Genomic DNA, 26,703 nt, shown 5'->3' on the forward strand with positions numbered 1-26,703 from the left:
GAATTATTCACTCTCCTACCCCTAATCCACTGCCTTAGTTCTCTGTGCAGTTCTGCACATGGTTTTCAGGTGTATTCTGGGTTCACCCTTATATACAGGTGTAGACTTTTAGGCACTGCTTTAGCAAAGATTTTCCATGTAGGGGTCCCCAAGTTTTGTCTCAAGTTCTAATTCAACAATAATGCTGGTTTAAATATTCCAAACAATGTGGAGTTTAGGGACTGGGTATCCTTATTTTCTTGCCACTTCATCCATGTACTTAGAAAGATCTCTACCTGTATCATATTTTCCTATATGTGCTGTCTGGAAGAGAATCTGTCAAGGTACTTATTTAGCAATACTGCTAGAAAACAGAAGTCACTTTCTTCATTTATTTCTCTGTCCCCTCTTCACTTATTCTTTACTTTTCTTCTTCATCCTCTAATTCTAAAAAATACCCAAGTAAAATGCAGATGATTTGGAACATGGACAAAACATGCCTCTTGTCTTCAAAAATGCTCTTTCATCATCAGGTCCCAAAGTAACATGATCCCATTCACGTAAGAATATACATAAAATGAAAATAATAATAGAAAGCAGATGAAATAAAGTACATATGTCACAATGATATATATATATATACCTTCCAGTGTTGAAATAAACTCAGTCTTGCCATCTGTATTGGTAGTCAACACATTGAAAAACTTCTTTAATTTTTCATTGCTTGTAAAATTCTAGAACACAAAAATAAAATGAAATAAAATGATCAACATTGAAGGCTCTGCAGTCAGATACAGAAACAGAAATGCAACAAAGAGATAAATATACTGATGTGTCCAAGGTTCTGATGCCAGCTATTCCAAGCCAGTTATTTTTAAATATTTTAATTTCATTGTGTAATTAATGTGATACCTTAACGGAGAGACTCCACTTGTGGAAATTTGCAGTCAGAGGTTCTATTGCTAATGACAACAGCAGTTCAGCAGGAAAATTCTGGAACATTCTACTCTGTAATGCACCTGAAATAATGTAAGCACAACAGAAGTAATTTAAAAAAAAGAAACAATAATTTCCAAGACGACACTTATCTGCAGCCATTACTAGGACATAATCAGGATGACTAGTGCTAAGCAAAACACATCATTTCCACAGAAGTATCCCAATCAAGCACAGAATATGTTTAACATAAACTCAAATACACTCTAGACTTAGCATTCTTCTTCTAGAATATTAATATGAGTAAGTATAATTCTTCTGATATGAGAACTAGCAGGTTAGTCATCGAATATGTACAGAATCCTAACTCAGCTTCCCTAGACAGCTCTGTAAAACAGGTAAGATTTTCCATATATATATATATATATATATATATATATATATATATATATTTGTGCCCCCAGGAAAGGATCCAAAACTTAAAACATATTTTCAAAGGTATCTGGGACTTAAAAACACAAACAATATAGATTAATAACAACTAATCCAAGAAATTTCTTCTCAATAATCAATTAAGGAAACATTAGCCTATCTTAGTGGTCAAGGCTGAAGGCTCTGAAGTCAGACTCAGAAATGCAACAAAGGGATAAAAATCCTGATGTGTCTAAGACTCTAATGGCAGGTATTTTAAATCAGGTCCCTTTCTTGCTAATGGCTTTCATAAGAACCCCAGTATCTTGAAACATTCTTTTTGTATAAACTGAGTTTCTAGGACACATAACCAAAACAGCATGGCCTGATACTTCCCACAGGGTTTTTAACAATCATTGAGATGATGGAAGAAAAGCTATCAAAAGTATAAAGGGTGGTTTCTGTGTAACTACAGTCCTTCTCAAATCCTTAGAACAGTTTGGCCAGCGCTGTGGTGTGGCAGGTGGAGCCACCGCCTGCAGGGCCAGCATCCCATGTGGGTACAGATTCGAGACCTGGCTGCTCCACTTCTGATCCAGCTCTCTGCTGTGGTCTTGGAAAGCAGTAGAAGATGGCCCAACTCCTTGGGCCCCTGCATCCACGTGGTAGACCAGGAAGAAGCTCCTGGCTCCTGGCTCCTGGCTTCAGATCGGTGCAGTTCTGGCGTTGCGGCCAATTGGGGAGTGAACCAGCAGATGGAAGACCTCTCTCTCTCTCTGCCTCTCCTTCTCTCTGTGTGTAACTCTGACTTTAAAATAAATAAATAAGGGCCGGCGCCGTGGCTCACTAGGCTAATCCTCCGCCTTGCGGCGCCGGCACACGGGGTTCTAGTCCCGGTCAGGGCGCCGGATTCTGTCCCAGTTGCCCCTCTTCCAGGCCAGCTCTCTGCTGTGGCCAAGGAGTACAGATGAGGATGGCCCAAGGACTTGGGCCCTGCACCCCATGGGAGACCAGGAGAAGCACCTGGCTCCTGCCTTCGGATCAGTGCGGTGCGCCGGCCGCGGCGGCCATTGGGGGGTGAACCAACGGCAAAGGAAGACCTTTCTCTCTGTCTCTCTCTCTCACTGTCCACTCTGCTGTCAAAAAAAAAAAAAAAATGAAATGTGGGTGGCCTGGGGATGTGACTTGTGGCTGGCATCTGAAATAGGTTAGTCATCTTGAGGGTCATACACTTTAACTTACGGAGTATGTGCTAACTCCAGATGGTGAATGCCAGAATTAAACCACAGTATATCCATTTGGGGTTGAAACAGTATACGGCCAAGGAAAAAATGGTGACACTATTTTAATAGCTAGCATTTACTTTAGTTATATTTAAAGCACTCAACACACTAGCTGGAAAACATCATCTTACTTAATTCTCACAGAAAACCCTAAGAGGTAGACCCCAGGCAAGTAAGAAAATTGAAGCTAAAAGAGGTTGAATCATTCTCCAAGGCCAAAGTGAGAAAGCTAAGACTCAAAACGATGTCTAATTTTAGAATAAGAAAATCACACATGGTCCGGATATTACTAAACATCATAAACAAGTTCAAAGGTGATTATTCACGTCTTTAGCCTATGTAAATAATTTAAAAATTAATGGCATAAGCTCTTTTTACTTTGACATTTGCTGCTGATTAATCCTGATCAGTAAATGCATCTGAAAGGCTGAAAAGCATATTCTTACCCTCAGTGAAGTTCAGTGGCAATTTACGTGAAATAGTATCTGTGAGCGTTAATAAGCACTCTCCACTAACCAGATAGGAAAGCTCTTCAAATCCAAGGCATGTGCCCCACACAGGAAAATAGCCTCCATCATCAAAACTCTTTGCAGAGCAAAAGAAAGACAAAGTTAAGTTTATTTAAACCTTTCCAAACAAAAATTACACACAGGGTTTGTCATTACTGGACAGAAACCTGGGTTGTGCATGGATTTCTGAAGAATTCTCCAGGACTAGTAAGTAGCCTATCATTCCCAAGCTCCCACGTAGTCTGGAAAATGTGATCTGTGGACAAACTATGGATTTTCACCCAAAGACTGTTAGAAGCTACAGGTCATTTAGCCTAGATCTTCAACATTTCCAAATAAGAATCTCAAATATATAAAGCAGTTATTTAGGAAAACATTTAAGGAAGGGGGAGGGAGTGTTAGCAACATACTAAGGCCAGAAAAATTAGAGAATTGCTGTTAATAGTTGAGGGAAGAAACAGTAAGCATCCAAGCTAATGCAAAGGAGAAGTTAAGAGTGTATGTTTCCTAGAAAAATGTGAGATCTAGGGTACCTGTGAAGAAAGGTTAATAGGGAGGCCAGCATTGTGACACAGCAGGTTAGACCGACACCTGCGATGCCAACATCCCATCTGAGCGCTGATGCTGGCTACTCCTTTTCTGCAAAATCCAGTTCCCTGCTAATGTTCCTGGGAAAGCAGCATAAGATGGCCAAGTGCTGGGTCCCTGCTATGCACATGGAGGACCCAGATGGAGTTCCAGGCCCAGCCTTGGCTGTTGTGGCCATTTGGCAAGTGAATCAGCTAGAGATCTCTTTCTCTCCCCCTCTCTCTAATTCTGCTTTCAAATAAATAAATAAACTTCAAAAAAAAGAAAAGAAAGGCTTAATAAGTTATATTTCAAGAAGAGATGAGAATTAATAACAGGGACAATGTCTGGGCTGTACAAGAACAAAAGAGGACAAAGGGGGACACTAGAGTCACTTAGTGCTGGAGGATACTGCTCAATTAATGAGCAGCAATAAAGAGGCCCAGGCAAAGTGGGGCTCCAACAGTTCCCTGGAGGCCCAGACTACGTGAAGCACACTGAACAAGCAGAGCGGCCGCTGACTTCTTGAAGAACAGAGGTCTCCCAGGTTAATGGGAGGGGGATCATTGTATAAAGAGCAGTTCCATATGCTATAAGAAAGGATCATTCTCAGGGAAACTGGAAAATCCCATCTAGAACAATAAGAAACAACTGGTAATAATAATAGATAGAATTAAAAAGGAGAGAATGTTCCAACATGGGAAGTAGTCCACACAGCAGATTCATAGAATGACAATCGCTTTAAGAAACACTCTGACCTCAGAATCAGCCCTTAAGGCATTCAGATCTAGCTGAAAAGCCCGTGAGAGCATGTCAGGCATGGGAAGCCAAGACACTGTGGTAAAAAGTGTCTCCTACATGAAGGATCTCTGTAAGGGAGACCCCAGTGGAAAGAAGTGGCCATCAAAGAAGGTTGTACTTTTCTCTGAAGGGAGGAGAGAACTTCCACTTTGCTTATGGCCTTGTCTAAATACTGACAGAGTTTGTGGAAACAAAAGGCTTCCATAGCCTAGGTGGTTCATGTCAAGAGCCTCAGTTGATCACTGATGTCATATGTAAGAGTGTTAATTGTTAAATTAACAACAGGACTCAGTGAGCACTAACTTCCCATGCAGAACTTCTGTCATCAATGATTTGTATTATGAAAGTTAACTGTAAAGCTAGTTCCAAAAATGTGTGTGTGTGTACAAATTGTTGAACACTTTACTTATTATAGAGTTGGTCTTTTGTGTACAAAGTTAATTGAAAATGAATCTTAATGGAGAATGAAACTGGCAAAGGGAGAGGGAGGAGGGGCAGGGATGGGAGTGTGGGTGGGAGGGCAGGTATGGTGGAAAGAATAACTAGATTCCTAAAGTTGTACTTATGAAATTTGTATTTCTTTAAAAATTAATTTAAAAAATTTTATCCAACCAAAAAAAAAAAAAGAAAGAAACAGCTGATATTTACCTGTATAGCCAACTTGTAAAAGATCTTGGCCACATGGGCATAGTCTGAGCGCACAAGGTTAACACTTCCTCCAGGGAAAAGGACTCTGAAACAATATCAGATAAGGTACATTCCTCCAACTGTGCCCCCACCATAGAAAATAAACAATCTCTTCATCTTACAACAATTTTTTCCTAAGCAGGAAAGTACTACAGAAAATTAGAAAATGAAGACAAAAACATAAAATACTGACAAACACTAACATTCAGAAATAACTGCAGTTAAAAATACTTTGGGGCATATTCTTCCAAAACTTTTTTGATAAACAAGAATTAAAGAGAATGTGGAAAAATTAAAGGTCAATAAAGGGGAAGGGGCAGAAGAGTGTCATCAATGATTTGATTTGTATTATGAAAGTTAACTGTAAAGCTAGTTCTAAAACTGTGTGTTTTGGAAAGAAATCAAAGACAAACAAAAGTCCAGATCTATGGCTAGGTTTATATTAAGGTGATTAGTGCTGTCAAATTCAGCTCCATAATTGTGTGTGGGTATTAGTTCATAAATTACTTTTCTAACCATAAAGAACAAACTGGTCTTTATAAAACAGTATTTAGGTTATAATTAAATGCCATTAAGACCATCATCCTGAGATCAATTCAGAAATAAGTATAGGGGCTAGTGCTGTGGTGCAGTAGGTTAATCCTCCACCTGCAGCACTGGCATCCCATATGGGTGCCCGTTTGAGTCCCAGCTACTCCTGTTATAATTCAGCTCTCTGCTGTGGCCTAAGAAAGCAGTAGAAGATAATGCAAGTACTTGGGCCCTGCACCCGTGTGGGAGACCCAGAAGCAGCTCCTGACTTTGGAACAGCCCAACTCCACCATTGAGGCCATTTGGGGAGTGAACCAGCAGATGGAAGACCTTTCTCTCAGTCTCTCCCTCTCATTATCTGTAATTCTGTCAAGTAGATAAATTAAATCTTTTTTATAAAAAAAGTATAGAATCAGAAAATGTTGAAAACAAAAACTATGAACTTTCTAGAAAAAAAACAACAAAAAAAGAAAAGTCACACATATTTGACTTTATTTTATTTTGTCTATAAAGGTAAAATATAGAAAAAACTTATTATGCTTCTATATCAACTTTTATAATTAACTTAAAAATTAGTATAGGTGTTGAAATAAGGATGTTCAGAAGAGGTTACAAAAGTTGGTTTAAATATCATAAAATTTTGAAAATATTTCACTATGAATTCAAGATATGTAAAATATCATTTTTAAGACTATTGTTCATTCAAGAAATATATTCTATTTCTCCCATGGGTCAGGCTTAGTTCCAGCCTTGAGAGACAAAAATGATCAGTTTTTGCTGTTAGGAGGATCAAAGTCTAGGAAAAAAAACATACAAATATCTGTTTGGTAAAACATGTGCCCCAAAGCCATGCAGAAAACCCTACAATTAAAAGTGCTTCATGAAGACTCATAAGCAGTTCTTCTTTCCACTAACACAATATTTTAAAAGCCACCTCTGAGCAAATTTGATATACCTAATGCTGAAATCCTTTTATAACATAAAACTCAACTGTCTTTCCTAGATGACAAATACCTCTGAAACAAGGGTCTCTTTTCATCTCTGTACTCCCCCACAAGATAATATGAGGGCCACTGTGTCATGGGAGCTCAATAAAGGTGTTTAGAAGTTGCATTAGAGTACTGCTCATTGACTTCTGACAATCAAACACCATAAACGCGGTCCCTGGCTTTCTCCGCTCCAGAGCAAGTAGGTGCCTGTGTGAGAGAGAATACGTAGGGAAGATAGAAAAGCGACTCCCTTATCAGCTGAAGAGCCACTGCTGTCTTCCCTGAAGGCACAGTGGACATCTGGACAGGCTGATTACCAGAAATATGTATTCTGCCCAAAGTATAAATACTTAAGGTTCCTTTCCAATAGGAATGCAGGTGGAAAGAGAGAAGGGATGAAATGACTCAAAAGGTGTATTTCTGAGGCTCAGCCATCATATTCTCTCCAGAACTTAGCTTTCATTTTCTGTGCCAAAGCACCTTGCACACACTGGGTGTTGTAAATGTTTAACCAAACTGAACTCATGTTCCAGTAAATATTTATTGAACAGGACCAACAGCAAATGATTTTCTGAACACAGCTTTCTTGAAAGGCAGTAAATGAATAGGTTAAAAAAAGGTAAAATAATAATAATAAAGCTCTTCTAAAAATATATTTACAAAGACTCCCTCTTGGAAGACTCCCAATAAAAACAACGAGTGTGAAAATCTGTTGGGTTGATTTGATAGAAATACATCATGTAGATCTCCTCAGTCCTATCATTAAAACAAAAGTGAATGAGAAACATAAATACCATTATGTACCTTTCTTTTCCCACATAATGTTGTTCACAACAGTGCTCCAAAGTAGCATCAATAGTTATCCTCATTTTGGAGCTACTGCATAGCATTCTATTAAATGCAGTTTATTTTAGTTCCCTCGTTCCCAACTTTAATGACTTCTAAATTGGGGAACTGTCAGACACTACTACAGTGCATACGTTTGGGCGTAAGTCATACTTCAAGGGGCTAGGGTGGGCAGTATGGATAAAATCAGGGTATTTTTCAAAGTTCATGGAAAATGGAATTGAAATATAATGTACATTGCTCACAAATTTTTGATGTGGGTTCATATATTAGTAAAATAAAATTCTTTCTCAAAGGTGATATGAGTTTCTAACTTCAATAGACATTGCAAATTGCCCCCCAATACTATATAAATTAAAATCCCACTAATACTTCTAAGGTGTTAGTGAGAATACTTGTTTCCTGCCACCCTCACCAAAGAATATTAGCAAATTTTCTAATTGTTGCTAACCTAACAATTAAAATGATCTTAATGACTAACCAGCTTTCATTCCTTAAATTGAGAGTAATGATGAACAATTTTTCATATGATTAAAAATCTTCTACAAACCAACCAAGTATATCTTTTTTGGTAAAGGCAGAGGATAGAGAAAAATTTTCCAAATTCTATCAAACTACCTCTGAAAGATAACCAATCAGTATCCTCAGATTTAGGATGGAAGCAAGCAGTATGTTATGCTGTTCAAAGTGGCTCCAAAACATCTAAGACAAGCATGTAAAAAGCAAAAATTAGTCACACACTAAAATAAAATTATACATGACTCGTGTAGAGCAATTATTTATTCTTAACCTGCCTCCTCCCTTTTGTAGGACTTTTGCATCCCTAAAATACCTCCTATAAAACAACTCAGAATACTAAAGTTGCATCACTCTGTGATAGTTACATAGAAACATGTACAATATTTATGTGTACTTCTCTGCAAAAGCAGAAATATATGTAAACACTCAAACACTGCATCAATTCAATGTTGCCAACTTACCCATTAATAGATTTGAAAAGCTTCTCATATTCTTTATGTTTAAGATCAAGCCTGGAAACAATAAAAACAGTTATAAAACACCTATTTCTGAAACTTAGGGGAGAAAAAACTTCCAAATGAAATCATTGCATTAATTTTTTTTTTTTTTTTTGACAGGCAGAGTGGACAGTTAGAGAGAGAGAGAGACAGAGAGAAAGGTCTTCCTTTGCCGTTGGTTCACCTCCAATGGCCGCCGCAGCCGGCGTGCTGCGGCCGGTACACCGCGCTGATCCGATGGCAGGAGCCAGGTACTTATCCTGGTCTCCCATGGGGTGCAGGGCCCAAGCACTTGGGCCATCCTCCACTGCACTCCCTGGCCACAGCAGAGAGCTGGCCTGGAAGAGGGTTAACCGGGACAGAATCCGGCACCCCGACCGGGACTAGAACCCGGTGTACCGGCGCCTCAAGGCGGAGGATTAGCCTAGTGAGCCGCAGCACTGGCTGCATTAATTTTAAAAAGCCAGATGATTCTTTAATACCACACAATGTTTCCTTTCCTAGAGGCATTTTTTCAAACTACATGATGGCCATGTAATTATATCCGTGTTTTGTTAATAAGATACCCAAACATGTTTTTTCTGTGACCTAATGTAATTAAGTATTATTTATGGTTTCATTTTTTAATTTAATTTTTTACTTATGAGTGGAACAAATTTCAAGAATCTCATACATACAGTTTTAATTACATAATGACATGACACTTCCCACCCCTTCCTTCCCATCCTTTCTTATTTTTCTTTTAATTTTTGTGGTAATATACTTTTTTTCTTGAGAACAAGTCTTATCACTAATTGAAGAAGCACCTAAGGAAACAGGCAATGGAATTGGGCACTTAGGCTTATCTACACTTATGAGACATATGATTATCCTCCACTTAATACACTAATACAAAGTAGAGCTTTGAGAACGAGTTTTACTGTTAACTCTCATAATACAACTCTTTGAGGACAGAGGTCCTGCGAGGGGAGTAAGTGCTCAGTGAGTCCTGTTGTTAATTTAACAATTAACACTCTTACATATGACATCAGTGATCAACTGAGGCTCTTGACATGAACCACCTAGGCTATGGAAGCCTTTTGAATCCACAAACTCTGTCAGTATTTAGACAAGGCCATAAGCAAAGTGGAAGTTCTCTCCTCCCTTCAGAGAAAAGTACATCCTTCTTTGATGATCACTTCTTTCCCCTGGAGTCTCACCCACAGAGATCCTTCACGTAGGAGACACTTTTTACCACAGTTTCTTAGCTTTACATGTCTGACATGTTCTCACGGGCTTTTCAGCCAGATCTGAATTCCTCAAGAGCTGATTCTGAGGTCAGAGTGCTATTTAAAGTGATTGTCTTTCTGAGCCTGCTGTATGGACTGATACCCATGTTAGAGCAGTCACACCTTTTTAATTTTATATTTGTATTACCAAACACTTAATCCTACTTATATGATCACTTTAACACTAAAAAATGCTTTATTTCACACCCCACTTATGGGGATTTGGCATCCCATGGCAAGTTTTTGAACTGTACCCTTAGAAATAAGTCCAGGGTCTGGCGCTGTGGCATAGTAGGTAAAACTGCAGCCTGCAGTGCCGGCATCCCATATATGTGCCAGTTCGAGTCCCAGCTACTCCACTTCCAATCCAGCTCTCTGCTGTGGCCTAGAAGAGCAATGTAAGATGGCCCAAGTTCCTGGGCCCCTGCACCCATGAGGGAAGACCCAGAGGAAACTCCTTGCTCCTGGCTCCTGGCTTTGGATCAGTGCAGTTCTGGCCATTGTGGCCAACTGGAGAATTTATCAGCAGATGGAAGACCTCTCTCTCTATCTGCCTCTCCTTCTCTATCTGTGTAACTCTGACTTTTAAATAAATAAATCAATCTTTTTTTTAAAAAAAAGAAGTAAGTCCATACCAATGAATGCAGAATTATACAGCTTTACAGTAACAGGCTTCATAGATTTCATAATTACTGTTTTAGGAACATGGTGATATTTTTGAAGTATGTGTTAAAATGCAAAACATCAAAGACCATGAGATTTTGGAAACAGTAATTTCTCTGTTAGCCAAGAGCTATAAAAGAAATTAAGACTACTTAGGGGGCTGGCACTGTGGCAAAGCAGGTTAAAGCCCTGGACTGAAGCGCTGGCATCCCATATGGGCACCGGTTCTAGTTCCAGCTGCTCCACTTCTGATCAGCTCCCTGCTATGGTCTGGAATAGCATTATAAGATGGCCAAGGTTCTTGGGCCCCTGCACCCACATGGGAGACCCAGAAGAGGCTCCTGGCTCCTGGCTCCTGGCTTCGGATCGGCCCAGCTCCAGCTGTTGCAGCTTATCTGGGGAGTGAACCAGCAGATGGAAGACCTCTCTCTCTATCTCTACCTCTCTCTGTAACTCTTTAAAATTAATAAATCCTTGAAAAAAAAAAAAGACTGCTTAGCATACTTAGTATTTTTATGGAAAAATTACATAAATAACTCTACTGCCATTCCTAGCTTAGCAAGAATCAGGCAGCTCTAACAGATAAAAACTATATACATAAATACCATGGTCCTGAGGCATCAGTCAGTTGCAATGGTCTGGGGACCACTGTGTATTCAAAAGCCAGAGCAGTTCAGATCTAGTGACAGGGTGACCGATTTCACAGACATACCATATACCTACCTGCCCAAAGCATCCTAGATCAAACAAGCCTGAGGGGTCTCCTAACAATCATCTCATTCTTGAAGATTTTATCCCTTTTCTCCAGAAAAATAAAAAAACTGATATGATTCATCAGTAACAACCTTTAATTGAGGCTCAGTTATATTTGCACTTCCAAAAGTTCAATAAAATGCAAGCACAAGGGAAAATCCCAACATGTTGTACAATCCTTGTATGAACTCTCTTAGATTTAGTAGTCACCTGTTTCTACAAAAGAATAACAAGGCACATGCCCTATAAACTTGTTCCAAAAAGAGCAAATTCATGATGAGATGTCAGCCACAGCTCATGCCTGCCCTGAGGAAAAGTTCGTGAGGAGTTAGAACACCTCTCCCATTAGTAAGCAGAAATATGTCACATTCAGAACTTGGCTATGCTTTGCCAGCAAACCTGTCTAGACGCTCCCCTACATCCAAATAAACTGTGCAAGTCCAAGTTCATAGTAAATTCTTCCTGGCAAAGGGTCACAGAGCCGTGGGTGACTCAGGCACAGCGCTTATCATTGTCCTAAATGGACAATAAGCTGGCAGGCAGCCCTCCCTTGGGAAGTGACAGGGAAATGAAATGTGAGTGCACATGTTCAGGGTGTTCCACCAGCCCATCCTCCCTAGATTGCAGCAGCAAAAGAGGAAACAATTGGGACTGAGAATCCTCTGCACCAGTGTTTACACTGAGCGGGCAAGCACTACTGTCTGGAATTAGAGCATTCAGCAGTATTCCCTAGGCCATGCAGGCTGGTTTGCCTTTTCATTAATTCTAATTGCATGTGCCCCCACATTGTCCATGACTGAATTTCCGGGCCCCACTTATCACTATTAAGTGGCCTGTTTGAGGGGAGGCAGGTCATGAACCCTTCAATCTCAGGGGCCTGACAGAGAGAACAGGCCAGGTCACATTTTTTGAACACAAATAGCATTTGTATGCTGTCAGATGTTTCTTAAAACAAAAGTTCCTCTTAACAAGATATGAGAGAAATATTCTCTCTCCCTAAATAAAAGAAAAATGTCGAAGCCTGGTACCATGGACAATGGCACTGAGTCTTTGAAGAATAAAAAGGAGGAGCAGGCACAGTCACCAGTGGACAGCATCTGCCTCATGAAAATCAGATCCATTCAACTGTCTGCAGGGGAAGAAAGAAATTCACTTTTATGAGGTCTTCTGATTTGCAAATGCTTTAAAATGTTGTGTGAACTAAACACATTTTTAAAACAAAAGAAGTCCATGGGCCACCTCTCAGAATGCAAGAAAGCAATGTGATTCAGTAATCCCACAGTGAGAATCTATGACAACCTGAGAGCGCCAATACCTGCAAGACAAGGTAGCAGGAAGAAGGCAGAGGACACCAAAGACACGTTTCTATACTTACAGAAATTTGCCTACACCTCCCACCTTCCTCTTTCTTTCCCTCCCAAATTGCAAAATTGGCCCCATCAACCACAATTCACACACAGACCTAACATCATCAGTGTGATCAGTTCTGTCTCGTTCTTACGGAAGGTTAAGCTTTCCAAACTAATCTTGGATTCAGCCTCTTGTGTTACACTGTTCTTACAGGAGCACATGATTCTAATGCCAAGCAAGCTATCTTAAATGAACTCTAGGGACCCAAGCAGCACACTAACTTAAATGCTGACAGTCACACTTTCAGTGTATGTCATAAATACCAGTATCTCACAAGACATGAGGTTTCAAAATTTCCCGTTTCAAAACCTCTGTCTTCTTCATTTATTACCTCCTCCATATGCCCTTTCATTTAATTACTCATCATGTGTTGCTTATTTCAATATATATCTCTATATATTTACATATCAGTCCCACAACCACTGCTCTGAGTCAAGCCTTCATCACTTCACAACAGTCCCTGAACTGGTCTACCTGCCTGCCTTCCTGGTACCCACCCACACTATCAGCACTAACATCCTAACAGAAGAGCTTGCCTTGAAAAGCATCTGTGACCAAACTTTGAAACCCAGTGCCAAAAATCCTCAGGAGCCTCTTCCACAGCTCTAAAACTCTGACATTATCAGCATTCCAAATAAGACTTCATTTGAAAAACTAAATCTGCCACTAAAAAATTAAAGACTAAAGTCAAAGGCAAATGTTTATCCTAGAGTAGAGACAGGTAAGTTAAATGTGAAAAATCAAACAAGAAGAAAAATCTAAACGTGAGACGATTTCATGTTATAATTCTCAAAATTATAATAATTGCACATGAGTTATTATTAATACCATAGTTGAATAGTACTTTTGGTATAATTTTTAATGAGGAAACAGGTTTTACAGAATAAACAGTTGTACCTTGTGTGCAACATCACTTATAATGAATTAGTTGAGGGTGCTAGGACATGCTAAAAATAAAATATACTGACAGTTTACTCTAAATACTTAAAAATACTTTTTGTAGTTCCAAATGAAACCATGAGATGAATTCAGCTCCGTTCATATAAAAATATGAGACAAATCTTTTTTATTGGGTTATTTTATCACAAAAATACTGACAGTTTGCACTGAAGCAACACTGCAGCATTAGTAACTTATGAACTTTTCAGGTAGCATGTGCAAATATTTTCCACCTTCTAAAAAATCACTTCATTGTTTCCTTATCCTAATAACACTGAATAAGGTTGATTAATTTGCATATTCTTTAACTCTATTACTTTCATGGTGCCTAGGAGGATGATCTTTTCAAGAATAAAGGAAAAGGAAACTAATTTCACTCTTGATACTACAGTGTATAACACACCTCTATTGATGTAACAGATACATGTGTTAAAAAATTTAATGAGAAACTCTAAGCATCAGGTTTGTGGCAAAAATCAGATGTAATGTTAGTTTACTGAAATGATATAATGACAGAAGAAAAAGAATTAACTATATAAGTAAAAGACAGTAATTTGGGGGCAACTGAATGGCACAGCAGTTAAGATGCTACTTGGGATGCCCACATCCCATAGCTCTACTCCCAAGTCCAGCTTCCTGCTGATGCATACCCTGGGAGGCAGTAAGTGATGGCTCACATAGCTGGGTCCTGACACATATAAGGGAGACCAGGATTGGTCCCAATTCCCAGGCTTTGTCCTGGCCCAGCCCCAGCTGTTGCAAACATTTGGGGAAAGAATAGTAGGTGATCAATTCTCTCTCTCTTTCCCTCTGAATTTCAAATAAATAAAACAAAATTTTAACAACAGAGTAATTTTTATGTACAGCATAAAAAAATACTATACCTTATTGGTACAACTCTTGCACCTGCAGACTCCAAATACTTTACATAGGATGCAGCAATATAGTATTTTCCAAGGCTTTTCATGTCCTTATTATGGCATTTTTGCATTAATATTCCTAAAAAATGGGAAAAAAAGTTTTCATTTCCTGCAAAGTCCTTTTCTCCTGCTCACAAACAAAAGCACATCACAATGATAACATCACTATTTTATCCTTTCAATCCACAGCATTAAACAGGAAGCATCTCTTGCTAGACCATCCAAAGACTTTGGGGAAAGAATGATGAAGGCAGATGTTAGTGTCAAGGAGCCTACTCCTCTCTCTCTCACCCTTTTCAGTGAGGCCAATGAGCCCCCAATGTGGGTTCACAACAGTACCAGCATCCTTCACCCACTGTGGACCTAGCCCAGAGCACAGATCCTTAAATCTACAAGGGGCCACTCCCTTCTCACTTGCACTCAGAGACATGCTGTTTCCTAGACAACAAAGCAAAACAGTAGCAATATCTTCCACCTACCTCTCTCACACCACTTTAATCCAAGCAACCAACATCTTTCCTCCCTCTCCCTTGACTACTAAAAGGTCCCTATACATCCTTTCTTCAGGAATCCTTCAATTCCCATGAGTTTTCCACGTGAAAACAAGTCTTACCCCATCACCACTCTTTCATTCATTCAATGTAATGTTGGATCACACTCTATGCCAGGCATATTAGTGACTAAAATAAAACTCCGTGCCCTGTGAGCTTTAATTTCAAGATGTAGAAAGAAGAATGGGTAATCAATAAACAAGATAAAAAGATACAATGTGTGGTGTAATGGCTGACACGGTAAATGCTAAGAAGAAAAAGTAAAGAAGAGGAAAGGGAGGGAGTGTCCTTTCTACAGAGGGGACCACAATGTCTTTATTTTTTATTTTATTATTTTTTTACTTTTTTATTTTTTGACAGGCAGAGTGGACAGTGAGAGAGAGAGACAGAGAGAAAGGTCTTCCTTTGCCGTTGGTTCACCCTCTAATGGCCGCTGCGGCTGGTGTGCTGCGGCTGGCGCACCACGCTGATCCGAAGGCAGGAGCCAGGCGCTTCTCCTGGTCTCCCATGGGGTGCAGAGCCCAAGCACTTGGGCCATCCTCCACTGCACTCCCTGGCCACAGCAGAGAGCTGGCCTGGAAGAGGGGCAACCAGGACAGAATCCGGCGCCCCAACCGGGACTAGAACCCGGTGTGCCGGCGCCGCTAGGCGGAGGATTAACCTAATGAGCCGCGGCGCCAGCCGACCACAATGTCTTTAACAAGGTGACTCAGCAAGCCATCCACAAGAAGTTAGAACATAGCATTGGAGCCAGGACTCCAGAGTTAGCCCTTTACAGAAATCCAAGGGAAGGACAATTCAGGGCAAGGCAACAGCAAGTGTAAAGGCCCATGAGTCAGCTGAGTGCCTGCCACATTGCAAATCCACTAGAGCCCTGTAAGAGGAGAGAGAAAGCAATAGGAAATGAGATCAGAAGGAGATATCAGCTGGGGTCACAACATTGCTTAAGCACTTCATTGGGTTCCTGAATTTTTATTTTTATTTTATTATTATTATTTTTTTTGACAGGCAGAGTGGATAGTGAGACAGAGAGAGAAACAGAGAGAAAGGTCTTCCTTTTGCTGTTGGTTCACCCTCCAATGGCTGCCGCGGCCGGTGCGCTGCGGCCGCGCATCGCGCTGATCCGAAACCAGGAGCCAGGTACTTATCCTGGTCTCCCATGGGATGCAGGGCCCAAGTACTTGGGCCATCCTCCACTGCACTCCAGGGCCACAGCAGAGAGCTGGCCTGGAAGAGGGGCAACCGGGACAGAATCCGGCGCCCCAACCGGGACTAGAACCCGGTGTGCCAGCACCACTAGGTGGAGGATTAGCCTGTTGAACCACGGCGCTGGCCAGGTTCCTGAATTTTAACAAACTGTGAAGTTCCTCCTTGCAACCACCTATTTCTCTGGCCTCCTCTCACCAGCAAAACCCTTGCCCCGGAACTGTTGGCATCCAGAATTCATCAAAATATGTCTGTCCAGTGAGTTCCTTTACCTACATTTACCATTTGGAACATCTTCAAGGTCTCTGCAGGCCACCTAACAGGAAAAGCCATCTCACAAATCAGCTGGTTTTGTATTCTGAGCTCCTCAAAATGATTGCTATCTATCAGGTATTCACTTAACATATGTCAAATGCCAACATTTGTTCACCAAAATTATCTCCTCCCTGGTCAGAAAGATTGTCTTCACTAAGGAAAATGGTATGTGGCTAGGAAAAATAGTGCCATGGAAAGAGAGGAACGGGGCTGGCAAGAAAGCAGCTACAAAGCAGAGACTGGGGCATCACAGGAATACAAGGCACAAGAATCAGAAAAGCCCATTAGAGTAAGCTCCACCTTCTCCTCCTCCCACAAATACTCACTCTTACCTTCCATGGAAAGCAGCCAGGCTACACTCCCTGTCTTTCATCATGTGACCAGAATTCCACCCCTGCTTTAAGGCCATCTCACAATCTTTGTGGCTCAAATGTCTTTGAATCCTTTGTATTTCCTATTGCAATGCCTTGCATATACTAGGTGCTCAGTTAAATATTTTGTCTAACTAGATCAGGGTGATCAAAAGCATATTCTTTTTTTTTTTTTTTTTTTTGAAGATTTTTAAGTACAGAGTGAGTGAGAGACTGGGTGGTGGGGGAGAGAGGTTGGTCGGTCTTCCATCTGCTGGTTCACTCCCAAATGGCCCCAACGGCCAGGCTGGGGCAGTACAGAACCAGGAGCTTCATTCAGATCTCCCATGTAGGTGGCAGGGGCCCAAGCATTTGGGACATCTTCCACTGCTTTCCCCAGGCCATTAGCAGGGAGTTGGATCAGAAGCAGAGCAGCTGAGAATGGAATCAGTGCCCCAGGCTGTGGCTTAACCCAATATGCCACCTTGCAGGCTCTCTTTTTCTATATTTGACCTCGGCTACTCTCAATTCTAGAAAAGGGAAATGAATCCATGCTCTTTCTTCCTCTTTTTTCTCTTCCCTGGACCCACAAAAGACAACTCACTACATATAATTGTATTTGGGCTAACTTCTTATAGAATCTAACTATCACTATAACTATATGGAATAAGGCATTCTATGTTCCAAATGTGCGGGACATGAAAAATTGCATGCTCTCCTTTAACACCAAACAGAAGTGACACTAGGATCATCATAATTGCTGCTGGCTGTCCTCTGATGCTGAAGATGACAAAGTCCAAGACAGAACCTTAATCTCCTGATTAAAGTACATTCAATTTTTATATGCATAATACATGGTAACTTAAAATTCGCCAGCAACCAAGGAAATTTAAATAAATATAATGCATGTGCAGAATCTACAGGCGCCAGTTAGAAATTACAAGCTGCATGCAAAAAAGAAAATGTTTCTTTCAGTACAAATTCCCAGTTATGCACCAGAAAGCAAAATCCCGCAGAAGTTCTCACCGTGCACTCTTCCCCTTGCCAGTTTTGACAGCCTTAGGAGTGCAAGGAAATCAATCAGGCTTCTGCTACATTTCAGTGAGAGCCCAAAGGTGTCGGGCAAGGCTTCTTACTGGTACAAGAAATGCACTCGCACAGTAACCCTCTACCAGCGGTTTTCCAAGGAGTCTAGTGCCTGGGGGCGCCAACCGCCACACGCAAGCCCCCAGCCCCATCCTTCTTACCGATGATGGGCTTCTTGTCGGCGGAGCCGTGAGGTCTGGACAGCCCAAGACTCGCCGCCCAGAAGAAGAGCAGACCCTGCACGCACAGCAGGCGACCCAGGCTCGCCATCCCGCCGGCCGCCTCCCGCCTCCCGCCGCCTTTCAAAGGCACTGCAGGCGCGCCGGGACTGCGGCGGCAGCAGCCGGCCGCTGGATCACACGCCGGGGGCGCGGGAGGCGCAGCGCCGCGCGGGCCTATGGGAAATGCAGTCCTGGCGCGCGTGCTCGGCGGCCGCTGGGCGGGGGCGAGCGGCTCAGGGAGCGCGGAGGGCGCGCCCGCCCCATCGCTCGGCCCGCGCTCCCCGACCCTGGCCCCGGCTGTGGAGACCCCCGGGTTCGCCTGGGGCGGGCCCCGGGTGGTTTCCGCGTCCTCGGAATCGGAATCGTCCCTTTCAGCTGTTATGTCGATGGGACCTTACGTGACCGCCACGAAGCCTGGGCGGCCAGCCCGGGTCTTCGAGGAGAAAGCGCTGGGTTCCGCCTAGCGGAGTGTGGTAACCAAGCAGCCAGCGAGGCTGACGAGAAGTTCTAGAAGTCGACAGAGAACTTTGCGCCATCCGTAGCTCCGGTTTAAAAGGTCAGGGCCCTTCTCTAGGGATGCAGGCAGCAGCGCTTGACACTCCAGCGTTCCATGTAAGGACAGACTGAGACTTGGGAGGTAATTTTCACACTTTGTGGGGGGGATCCAGGTGTCCCGCGGGTCCTGAGGTAAAGGAGCAGCCAGCGGACTTGAACCTTCTCACAGGCGCAGCGCCTCACCGCAGAACTGGGTCAGGGAGGGGCCTACTCCTTCTGGCAAAGAGCAGGTGCAGGCCACACCCGCAAACGATGTCTCCTGATAAACGATGTTGTGCTAACTACTGACAACCATAAATTCTCCAATAACCAGAGACACAAGTGATGAGTGTAGGTCCAAAGCGTTTTGAGGGTTCCTAAATAAATGAAATACTCGTATAGCTTGTAACAAGTGTATTCCTTTGTATAAAGGCCAAGTTAAATTCAGAATAAGGTTGAATATTGGAAAACCTAGTTGAGTAACATTGCTGACGACAAGATGAATTGGACAATGTTCTTTTCACAAGAGGTTTACCATTTGACAAGGGATAAATAATAGGAAGTGCGGAAATATGAAAAAGAAAATGAATCAGAGGAAAGTTTGGGTGCTTTTCAAGGAGAGTAAGTGCAGTAAGTCTGGTTTAACAAGAAAATAATATTACTGTAAAAGGGTGTGGTGAGAGATGAGCCCCAAAGGATGTGATTAGAGATGCTGCAAAAGTGGTTTTGCGCATAATTGAGTAGACAAAGGATTCTTTGTAAATATGAATTTGAGGTGTAGGAGCATTGACAATCCACAAAGGAAAAATTGAATTTTTACCTGGCATTACACACAAAAATGAACTCCAGGTGTAGTAAAAATGTCACTGTGAAAGGCAGAATATTATATACTCTCATAAGAAAGTATACAAGTATGCATGTTCACAACTTTTGTGATCAGTAGAATTAATGAAAATATTAATGGGAAAAAATGAATTTGGTAATGATAGCATTTTAAAACTTCATATACAGTTTGAAAAATTAAAGAGAACATAGATTTGGAAAACATATATAAAATACAGAATTTTAAAAGTAGTTCTAGAGACCACTGCTGTGGCACAGCAGGTTCAGCTGCCACCTGCCATGCCATATGGACCCATTTGAGTCCCAGCTGATCCACTTCCGATCCAGCTCCCTGCTAATGCTCCTGTGAAAGCAGCAGAAGATGGCCCAAGTGTTTGGGCCCCGACACCTATGGGGAAGACCTGGGTGGAGTTCCAGGCTCCTGACCTCAGCCTCAACTCTACCTTTCAAATAAATATTTTTAAAAAAATATTTTTAGAGCATACAAAAATAAAACTACAGAAAAATAGGAAAAGAATACAAAAAGTAAACCAAACTTTCAGTGTTAATCAAAGAAATGCAAATTAGGACAAGACAAAATTCAAATTTATTTGGTTGACAAAAAAGTAAGCCACTGACATTAGCAAGTGCATAATGTAGTAAAATAAGAATTCTCAGACAGCACTGCTAGTTACTATAACTACTTTTGAGAGCAGTTAGGCAATATCTGGTAAAGGTGAAGATTCATGTATTCTATAGTTCCATACTTCTCAGATGTAAGTATATACCCTAGAGATACAAATGCACATTTAAATAAAGAAATATATTCAAAAATTTTCCTTGCAGCATGTTTTAAATAGTAAATATTAAATGCAATCCAAATGACCATGGGTAGCAGAATGAGTGAATAAATTGTACAATTAATAGATTTTAACCAGGAAATAATTGAATTGGAGCTACTTATTAACAGATAAGTCTATTAATAAGAGATAACAGAGATAAGTTATACATGGTCTAGAGGATAATTTCAACTACCTGAACCAGAATCTTTCATACATATTCTCCAAGAAAACATGAGATATACAAGAAGCACAAATAAAACTACTCAGGATCCAGGCCTTCTCCAAAACTGGTGAAAAAGAATACCACAAACTTCAAATTAACAAAAAACTGATAAATACAAAATTCCAACTGAGCTTCCTTCACTGCCATAAGACTTAGAGTGCAGAGTGGGAGAGGCAATGCTTCAGAAAATGGTTGAAAAAGAAAATGAAGATTATAGAATCTTGAAAGAAAATCTCAAACAGTAAGTGCCAAAACACTAAACGAGACTGGGTCTTCATAGGTTACAGCACGGACTACAGGCAACAGACAAGAAAATGAGATCAAAGATCACAGCTTCAAATGAGCATTCGGAGGGATCAGTTATATTAGCAGCAGATAATACCCCTTAAAGACATGGCAGTAAAGGGTAAGAAAGTAGTGAGGGGGAAAATTAAAGATTCTGTAGAAACAAGAGAAGTCATGCTTACACTGCACTGCCACCACTAAAACATGTTATCTATTTAAAGAATTGCACTTCATTATACAGACAGAAGAAAACACCTTTCAACTAGGAATGGGTCCACAAAGTACTATTGAAAAAAATAGGATACTTTTAAAAAGCAATACAGTGCAAAACTACTTTTGGAAGAAATAGAAAAGTTGAATTAGAACATTTCCTAATGAAAGGTCTTCCTCACACATACAGCAATGTAAAAAGAAAAAAAAAAACCCTAAGATTAAGCTCCAAACAGATTAAATATCCTCAAACAACTATTAGATTTTGTGTGTATGTGTGAAATTTAGAATCAGAAGTTACAGTTTAACACTTAAGAATAGAAATGGACAAAAAAGGAAGGAATTTCACAAACCAGTGAAAATAGAAGGAAATGACTATATGTCTAGAAATGAAGACTGGATTATCACAGTCTGTCCAAGACAGAAAAAGTTCAAAGTTGAATAATAAAGATCAGTAAACAGAAATAGGAATAAACTAAGGCAATTTAAGTGACAAAAAGAAGTAGAAGCAGATTGCAAAGAAACTGCTAAGGTGAAGAAGACCCAACATATGTAACATGGGAATTCTGAAAGCAGCAGAAAATGAAGCAACAGAACAGGAATATTTTATAAATAGGATCCAAGAAAATGAAAAAAATGACAATTGGTAAAACTGACCTGGAATAATCAAGTCTGAAATTTATCTTACTAAAATTATAGCACATTAAAGAAAAAATTATCAAGACCAACAGGCAAAATAATCGATTTATAATGGTAAGAATATTAAGATTTTCTTGCACTTGTCAAGAGCAATATAAAAATCAAAGCAAAAATGGAACACCATTGTAAAAATCATAAATTATTAGTTCTATAATTCAGCCAAGCTCTAACTGTGGGGGCTTTAGAGACACATTTTAACATGTTATAACAGAATAGTTTACTCTTGAGCCATTAGTGGAAACCCTACTAGAAGATGAACTTTATCCAAACAAAAAATGATAGAGAAAATTTTCCAAATTAACTGACAGCATTTAATATACTTAATGGCAGAGCTAATTCTAAAATAAGAATGCTTACATGAGTCTAAAAATAGAATATGACTATCTTGTTGTGCCAAGTAGAAAGAATACAACTGTGTATATGTAAGCAAAGGGAGAGGGGAAGAAAAGATAAAGTAAAATGCTATAGTTTGGATGTGGTTTTTCTCCCAAAGATTCATGTGTTGAAGTGTGGTTCCAATGTGGCAGTATTCAGAGAGTGGTAGGACCTAGAAGAGGTTGGCCATAGTAGAAAGTTGTTGCTGGCTCCTTGCCTCTGGCTATCTTACTGTGTGACTGATCTCTCACTGTCAAGTGTGGTGGTACCGTGATAGCATACCATCTGCTATAAGATCCTCGCCAGTGCTGAGCAGAGACCAGCACCATGTCCTTGAATATCTAAAACTGTGAGCTATATAAACCTCTTTTCTTTATAAAGTACCCACCCTCAAGAATTTTGTTATAGTAAGAGAAAACAGACTAATATGTAAATAAGATCATTGTGTATAGATAACAGGTAGAAGTCGAAAAGTGCCATTCAAAACTAACCATCTAGATGAAACATATTAGGAGGGATCAAAGACTTAATAAAAGTTATAAATATTTGTACCTATAAATACCTATAGATAGATGATTAATTGGATTGTGGATTAAATACAGAAATATATCCTAGGCAAGCACACATACTACTGGGAAAAAGACAAATTAGTGCATTTTTTTAGTTATATAAGAGTGGGAAAAAAGATAATGAAGAAAAGCATGAGTAAATTTTCCCATGGGATAGGTGGTGAGTTCTGGGATGGTAACAGGGTAGAGCAGGAAAGACCAGTGAAACCTTTACTTGTCTTGCAAGGTTGGGGAGGCAATGTGCTATTAGGAGGGGTGTGCAAGAAACACACAACTACTTACTAGATTTTAACTTGCAAAGGGTAAGAAGTAAGTTTAAAACCTGAAAAAGGAAGAAGCTTAAAGGTTGAGAAGAAAAAGGTTGAGGATAGCAAAGGCCTGATTTGATGACTTACCTGTTACCATATCTGACAAAAGGCAAGAAGAACTACCACTGGTAGAAAATATTACTTCTCTCTCTCTCTCTCACTGCCTAACTCTGCTGTAGAAAGAAAGAAAGAAAGAAAGAAAGAAAGAAAGAAAGAAAGAAAGAAAGAAAGAAAGAAAGAAAGAAAGAAAGAAAGAAAGAAAGAAAGAAAGAAAGAAAGAAAGGGAAAGGGAAAGGGAAAGGGAAAGGGAAGGGAAGGGAAGGGAAGGGAAGGGAAGGAAAGGAAAGGAAAGGAAAGGAAAGGAAAGGAAAGGAAAGGAAAGGAAAGGAAAGGAAAGGAAGAAAAGAAAAGAAAAGAAAAGAAAAGAAAAGAAAAGAAAAGAAAAGAAAACATTACTGAGGGGGTGGGGTTTGGTGGGAGGGGGCATTGTGGCACAACAGGTTCAGTCGCATCTTTATGTTTGAGGCCCAGGAACTGTGCTGCTGAACCAGCCTCCTCCTAATGCATCTGATAAGCAGCAGAATATGGCCCAATTGCATGAGCCCCTGCCACCCACGTGGAAGACCAGGATAAAGTTCTGTTGCGGCTATTTGGGGAGTGGACCAGCAGATGGAAGACATCTCTCTCTCTCTCTCTGTCTCTCTCTGTCTCTCTCTTGCTCTCACTCTTGCTCTCTCTCTGCCTTTGAAATAATTTTTAAAATTTTTTAAAAAAATAAACTATTACCAGGAGCCTCAATAGTTAAATACAAAGTCCAATTATATAGTAAAAGATTGCTAAAAATATCAAGAAAAAATATTTAGTAATAACCTAAAAATAAAAATAAAATGAAAGATCCATAAATGACCCTGATAATGAAGTTAGTTATTTTAAAATGTGATTAATTTTAAATAAAATAGAGAAAAAGATGGACAAAATGGACAAAGAGGTTTTCAAAGAATTAGAATTTATACAGAAAGAATTTTAAAAATCTCTCTAATTTACCATAAAATCAAGTCTCTGGGGCCTTGTCTCACAGTGGTTAAGCCATTGCTTTGCAGTGTCAGCACCTCATTTTAGAGTTCTGGTTTCAGTCCCAGCGACTCTATTTCCAACCCGGCTTCCTGCTGATGTACCTGGAAAGGCAATGAAAGATGACCTAAGTACTCTGTTCCTGGCCCCATGTGGGAGACCCAGATTGAGCTCCAGGATCCTGGCTTCAGACTGGCCCAGACCTGGCTCTTATGGCCATTTGGGGAGGGAGTGAACCATAAAATGGAAAATCTCTCTCTCTTTCTGCCTTTCAAATAGATAGATATGATAGATAGATAGATAGATAGATAATAAATCTTTTTTAAAAGAATAATGTCTCCTTGTTGTATCTAGTAATTTTAACTTGAAGATATCACATAAGAGGATCCCATTTTACTGGCACTCTTGCTTCTATGACTGTGAGGACTATTAGTTAACAAAAACAGGTAAACAAAAACCTTAGCAAGTTTAACAAAGTGTCATGCAAAACAAAAATCAAAAGTGGATACTTAAGTTTTTGTTTATGACACTCACATTCCATGTCAGAGTGCCTGATTCAAGTCCTGACTCTCCCGTTTCTGATCCAGCTTTCTGCTAATGTGTATCCTGGGAGGCAGCAGATGATGGCTCAGGTACTTGTGTCCCTGGAAGACCTGATTGAGTTCTGGTCTACTTCAGCGTGGCCCAGCTCCGGCTGTTACAGCAAAAACCTCTCACTAGGCCCCACCTCTTCTGCCATATTGGAACACTGCCATATTGGGACCACATTTCCAACAAATAAACCTTTGGGAACAAATCACATGCAAACTACAACATTTTACTCTTACTTTTCTTCCCCTCTTCCTTTGCTTTCATTTCCTTAGTTGCATTCTTTCTACTTGGCAGAATATGATGTGCACATTCGATTCTAAGACTCATGTCCCCATTCTTATTTTTAGTATTAGCTGTACCATTAAAGCTGCTGGCGCGCTGCGGCCGGCGCACTGCTGCTGATCCCATGGCAGGAGCCAGGTACTTATCCTGGTCTCCCATGGGGTGCAGGGCCCAAGTACTTGGGCCATCCTCCACTGCACTCCCTGGCCACAGCAGAGAGCTGGCCTGGAAGAGGGACAACCAGGACAGAATCCGGCGCCCTGACCGGGACTAGAACCTGGTGTGCTGGCGCCGCAAGGCGGAGGATTAGCCTAGTGAGCCCCGGCACCGGCCGCTGTCAGTTACTTTGTTAAATTTTCGCAATCACCTTTTATTTGGATAAAAGTCATCTTTTGGCTGGCTTTCCACTAACAGCACAAGAGCACGTCATTTTCTGTTACAAAATGTTAAAATCTATGTCTCTAAAGCCCTCACACTTAGAGCTTGGCAGACATGCACAGAAAATATGTACAGAATTTCTCCTCTTTTATCTCCTATGAAAGTGTACTCTGATACTCAAAATCAAGTGATTCTTCACTGAAGTCAGGAAGGGACATGTCTTTGTAAATCCTTCACTCATTATGACATCCTTTCATGGCATGACAATTAGTGTGGCTTGTTTAAACTGCAGTAGGACTATATGCAAGGGCACAGTAGTTTAAAAAGTGGTTGAGGAAGGAAAAACAATGAAAAATTGAATTTGAAATTATATAGATTTAATATGTACAAATGAAAGGAATAAAAATAAGTATTAAAATTGCCTAATCTCTCTGCCAGAAAAAGAAAAACAGGTGACACATAGTTATTACTAATCCATCCCATTCTATTTCCATACTTTGTAAAGAGTGCGAATCTTGGAAGAGATCTTTTGTTTTGTTAAAGGATATGGGAAAGTAGTTATGGATGTTGAGCAACACCACAGGAAACCCCTGACCAGGAGATAATGAGAGAGAGAAGGGAAAGAAGGAGGGAGAGGAGAGCAGAGATATTTGGATAAATGAATCATCAAATACAAAATCTCTCTTTCTCTGTCTTTCCCTCCTTCCCCTCCCTCTCTCTGCCTTTCAAATAAAAATAAATTTGATTCTATAAAAATTAATTAATTAATAAAAATTAATTAAAAATTAACAAAAATTTGATTTTCATTGTTTTCAACAGATTCAATGTGATTTGACATACAGTTCTAAAAACATAATGATAGCCCCTTCCTCCCTCTCTCCTCTCCCTCCCACATCCCTCTCCATTTCCCTCTATTTTTTAAGTTTTTGAGATAACATGTTTCAAATTTGCATTACAGTAAAAAGTCTCAGTATTTCACCACTTAAAAAGTTTAACAAGTAAGAAGTGAAAAGATCCTACTTTAGTGGGAATACAGACAATGGCTATAAATAATAATTGAATGGAAAATGACCATTTCACTCATATACAGTAAATTTTAAAGTAATCACACATCACTAAAATTGTAGTAGTAAAGCATTCTTAACCATTGGTTTGACTAAAGTATAAAACAAAGTTTTGTAAAACTTATAAAGCTAAATTTGTAGTAATATTGATATGCAGACATTTCTTTGTTTTTTCCTTTTTGTTTTTTAAATTTTAGCTCCCACATATAAGGG

The 26,703-nt window shown here is 40.2% G+C and overlaps 2 protein-coding genes across 3 annotated transcripts in view; both read right to left on the reverse strand.

The window, feature by feature from the left end:
- Positions 1 to 24,254, reverse strand: part of GGH (gamma-glutamyl hydrolase) — a 32,603-nt gene extending 8,349 nt beyond the window's left edge. The window contains exons 1-7 of one of the 2 annotated variants that reach the window (XM_089335308.1): positions 24,149 to 24,254; positions 14,473 to 14,587; positions 8,520 to 8,570; positions 5,135 to 5,219; positions 3,056 to 3,194; positions 892 to 998; positions 623 to 713 (exon numbers count right to left, since the gene is read on the reverse strand). In XM_089335308.1, coding sequence (XP_089191434.1) covers positions 623 to 713; positions 892 to 998; positions 3,056 to 3,194; positions 5,135 to 5,219; positions 8,520 to 8,570; positions 14,473 to 14,579 — 580 coding nt within the window. In that variant the 5' untranslated portion in view covers positions 14,580 to 14,587; positions 24,149 to 24,254. Of the gene's footprint in view, positions 1 to 622; positions 714 to 891; positions 999 to 3,055; positions 3,195 to 5,134; positions 5,220 to 8,519; positions 8,571 to 14,472; positions 14,588 to 18,177; positions 18,647 to 24,148 lie in introns of those variants that run through there. The other variant, XM_002710524.6, reaches the window with a different exon arrangement.
- TTPA (alpha tocopherol transfer protein) overlaps positions 24,150 to 26,703 on the reverse strand; it is a 100,867-nt gene continuing 98,313 nt past the window's right edge. Inside the window, exon 5 of the mRNA XM_089335309.1 lies at positions 24,150 to 24,279. Within this exon, the coding sequence (XP_089191435.1) occupies positions 24,220 to 24,279 (60 nt within the window). The 3' untranslated portion in view covers positions 24,150 to 24,219. The remainder of the gene's footprint in view (positions 24,280 to 26,703) is intronic.

Source organism: Oryctolagus cuniculus, chromosome 6 (assembly GCF_051225735.1).
Source record: "Oryctolagus cuniculus isolate XC-2025 breed Fujian yellow rabbit chromosome 6, ASM5122573v1, whole genome shotgun sequence".
Taxonomy (NCBI): Eukaryota; Metazoa; Chordata; class Mammalia; order Lagomorpha; family Leporidae; genus Oryctolagus; species Oryctolagus cuniculus.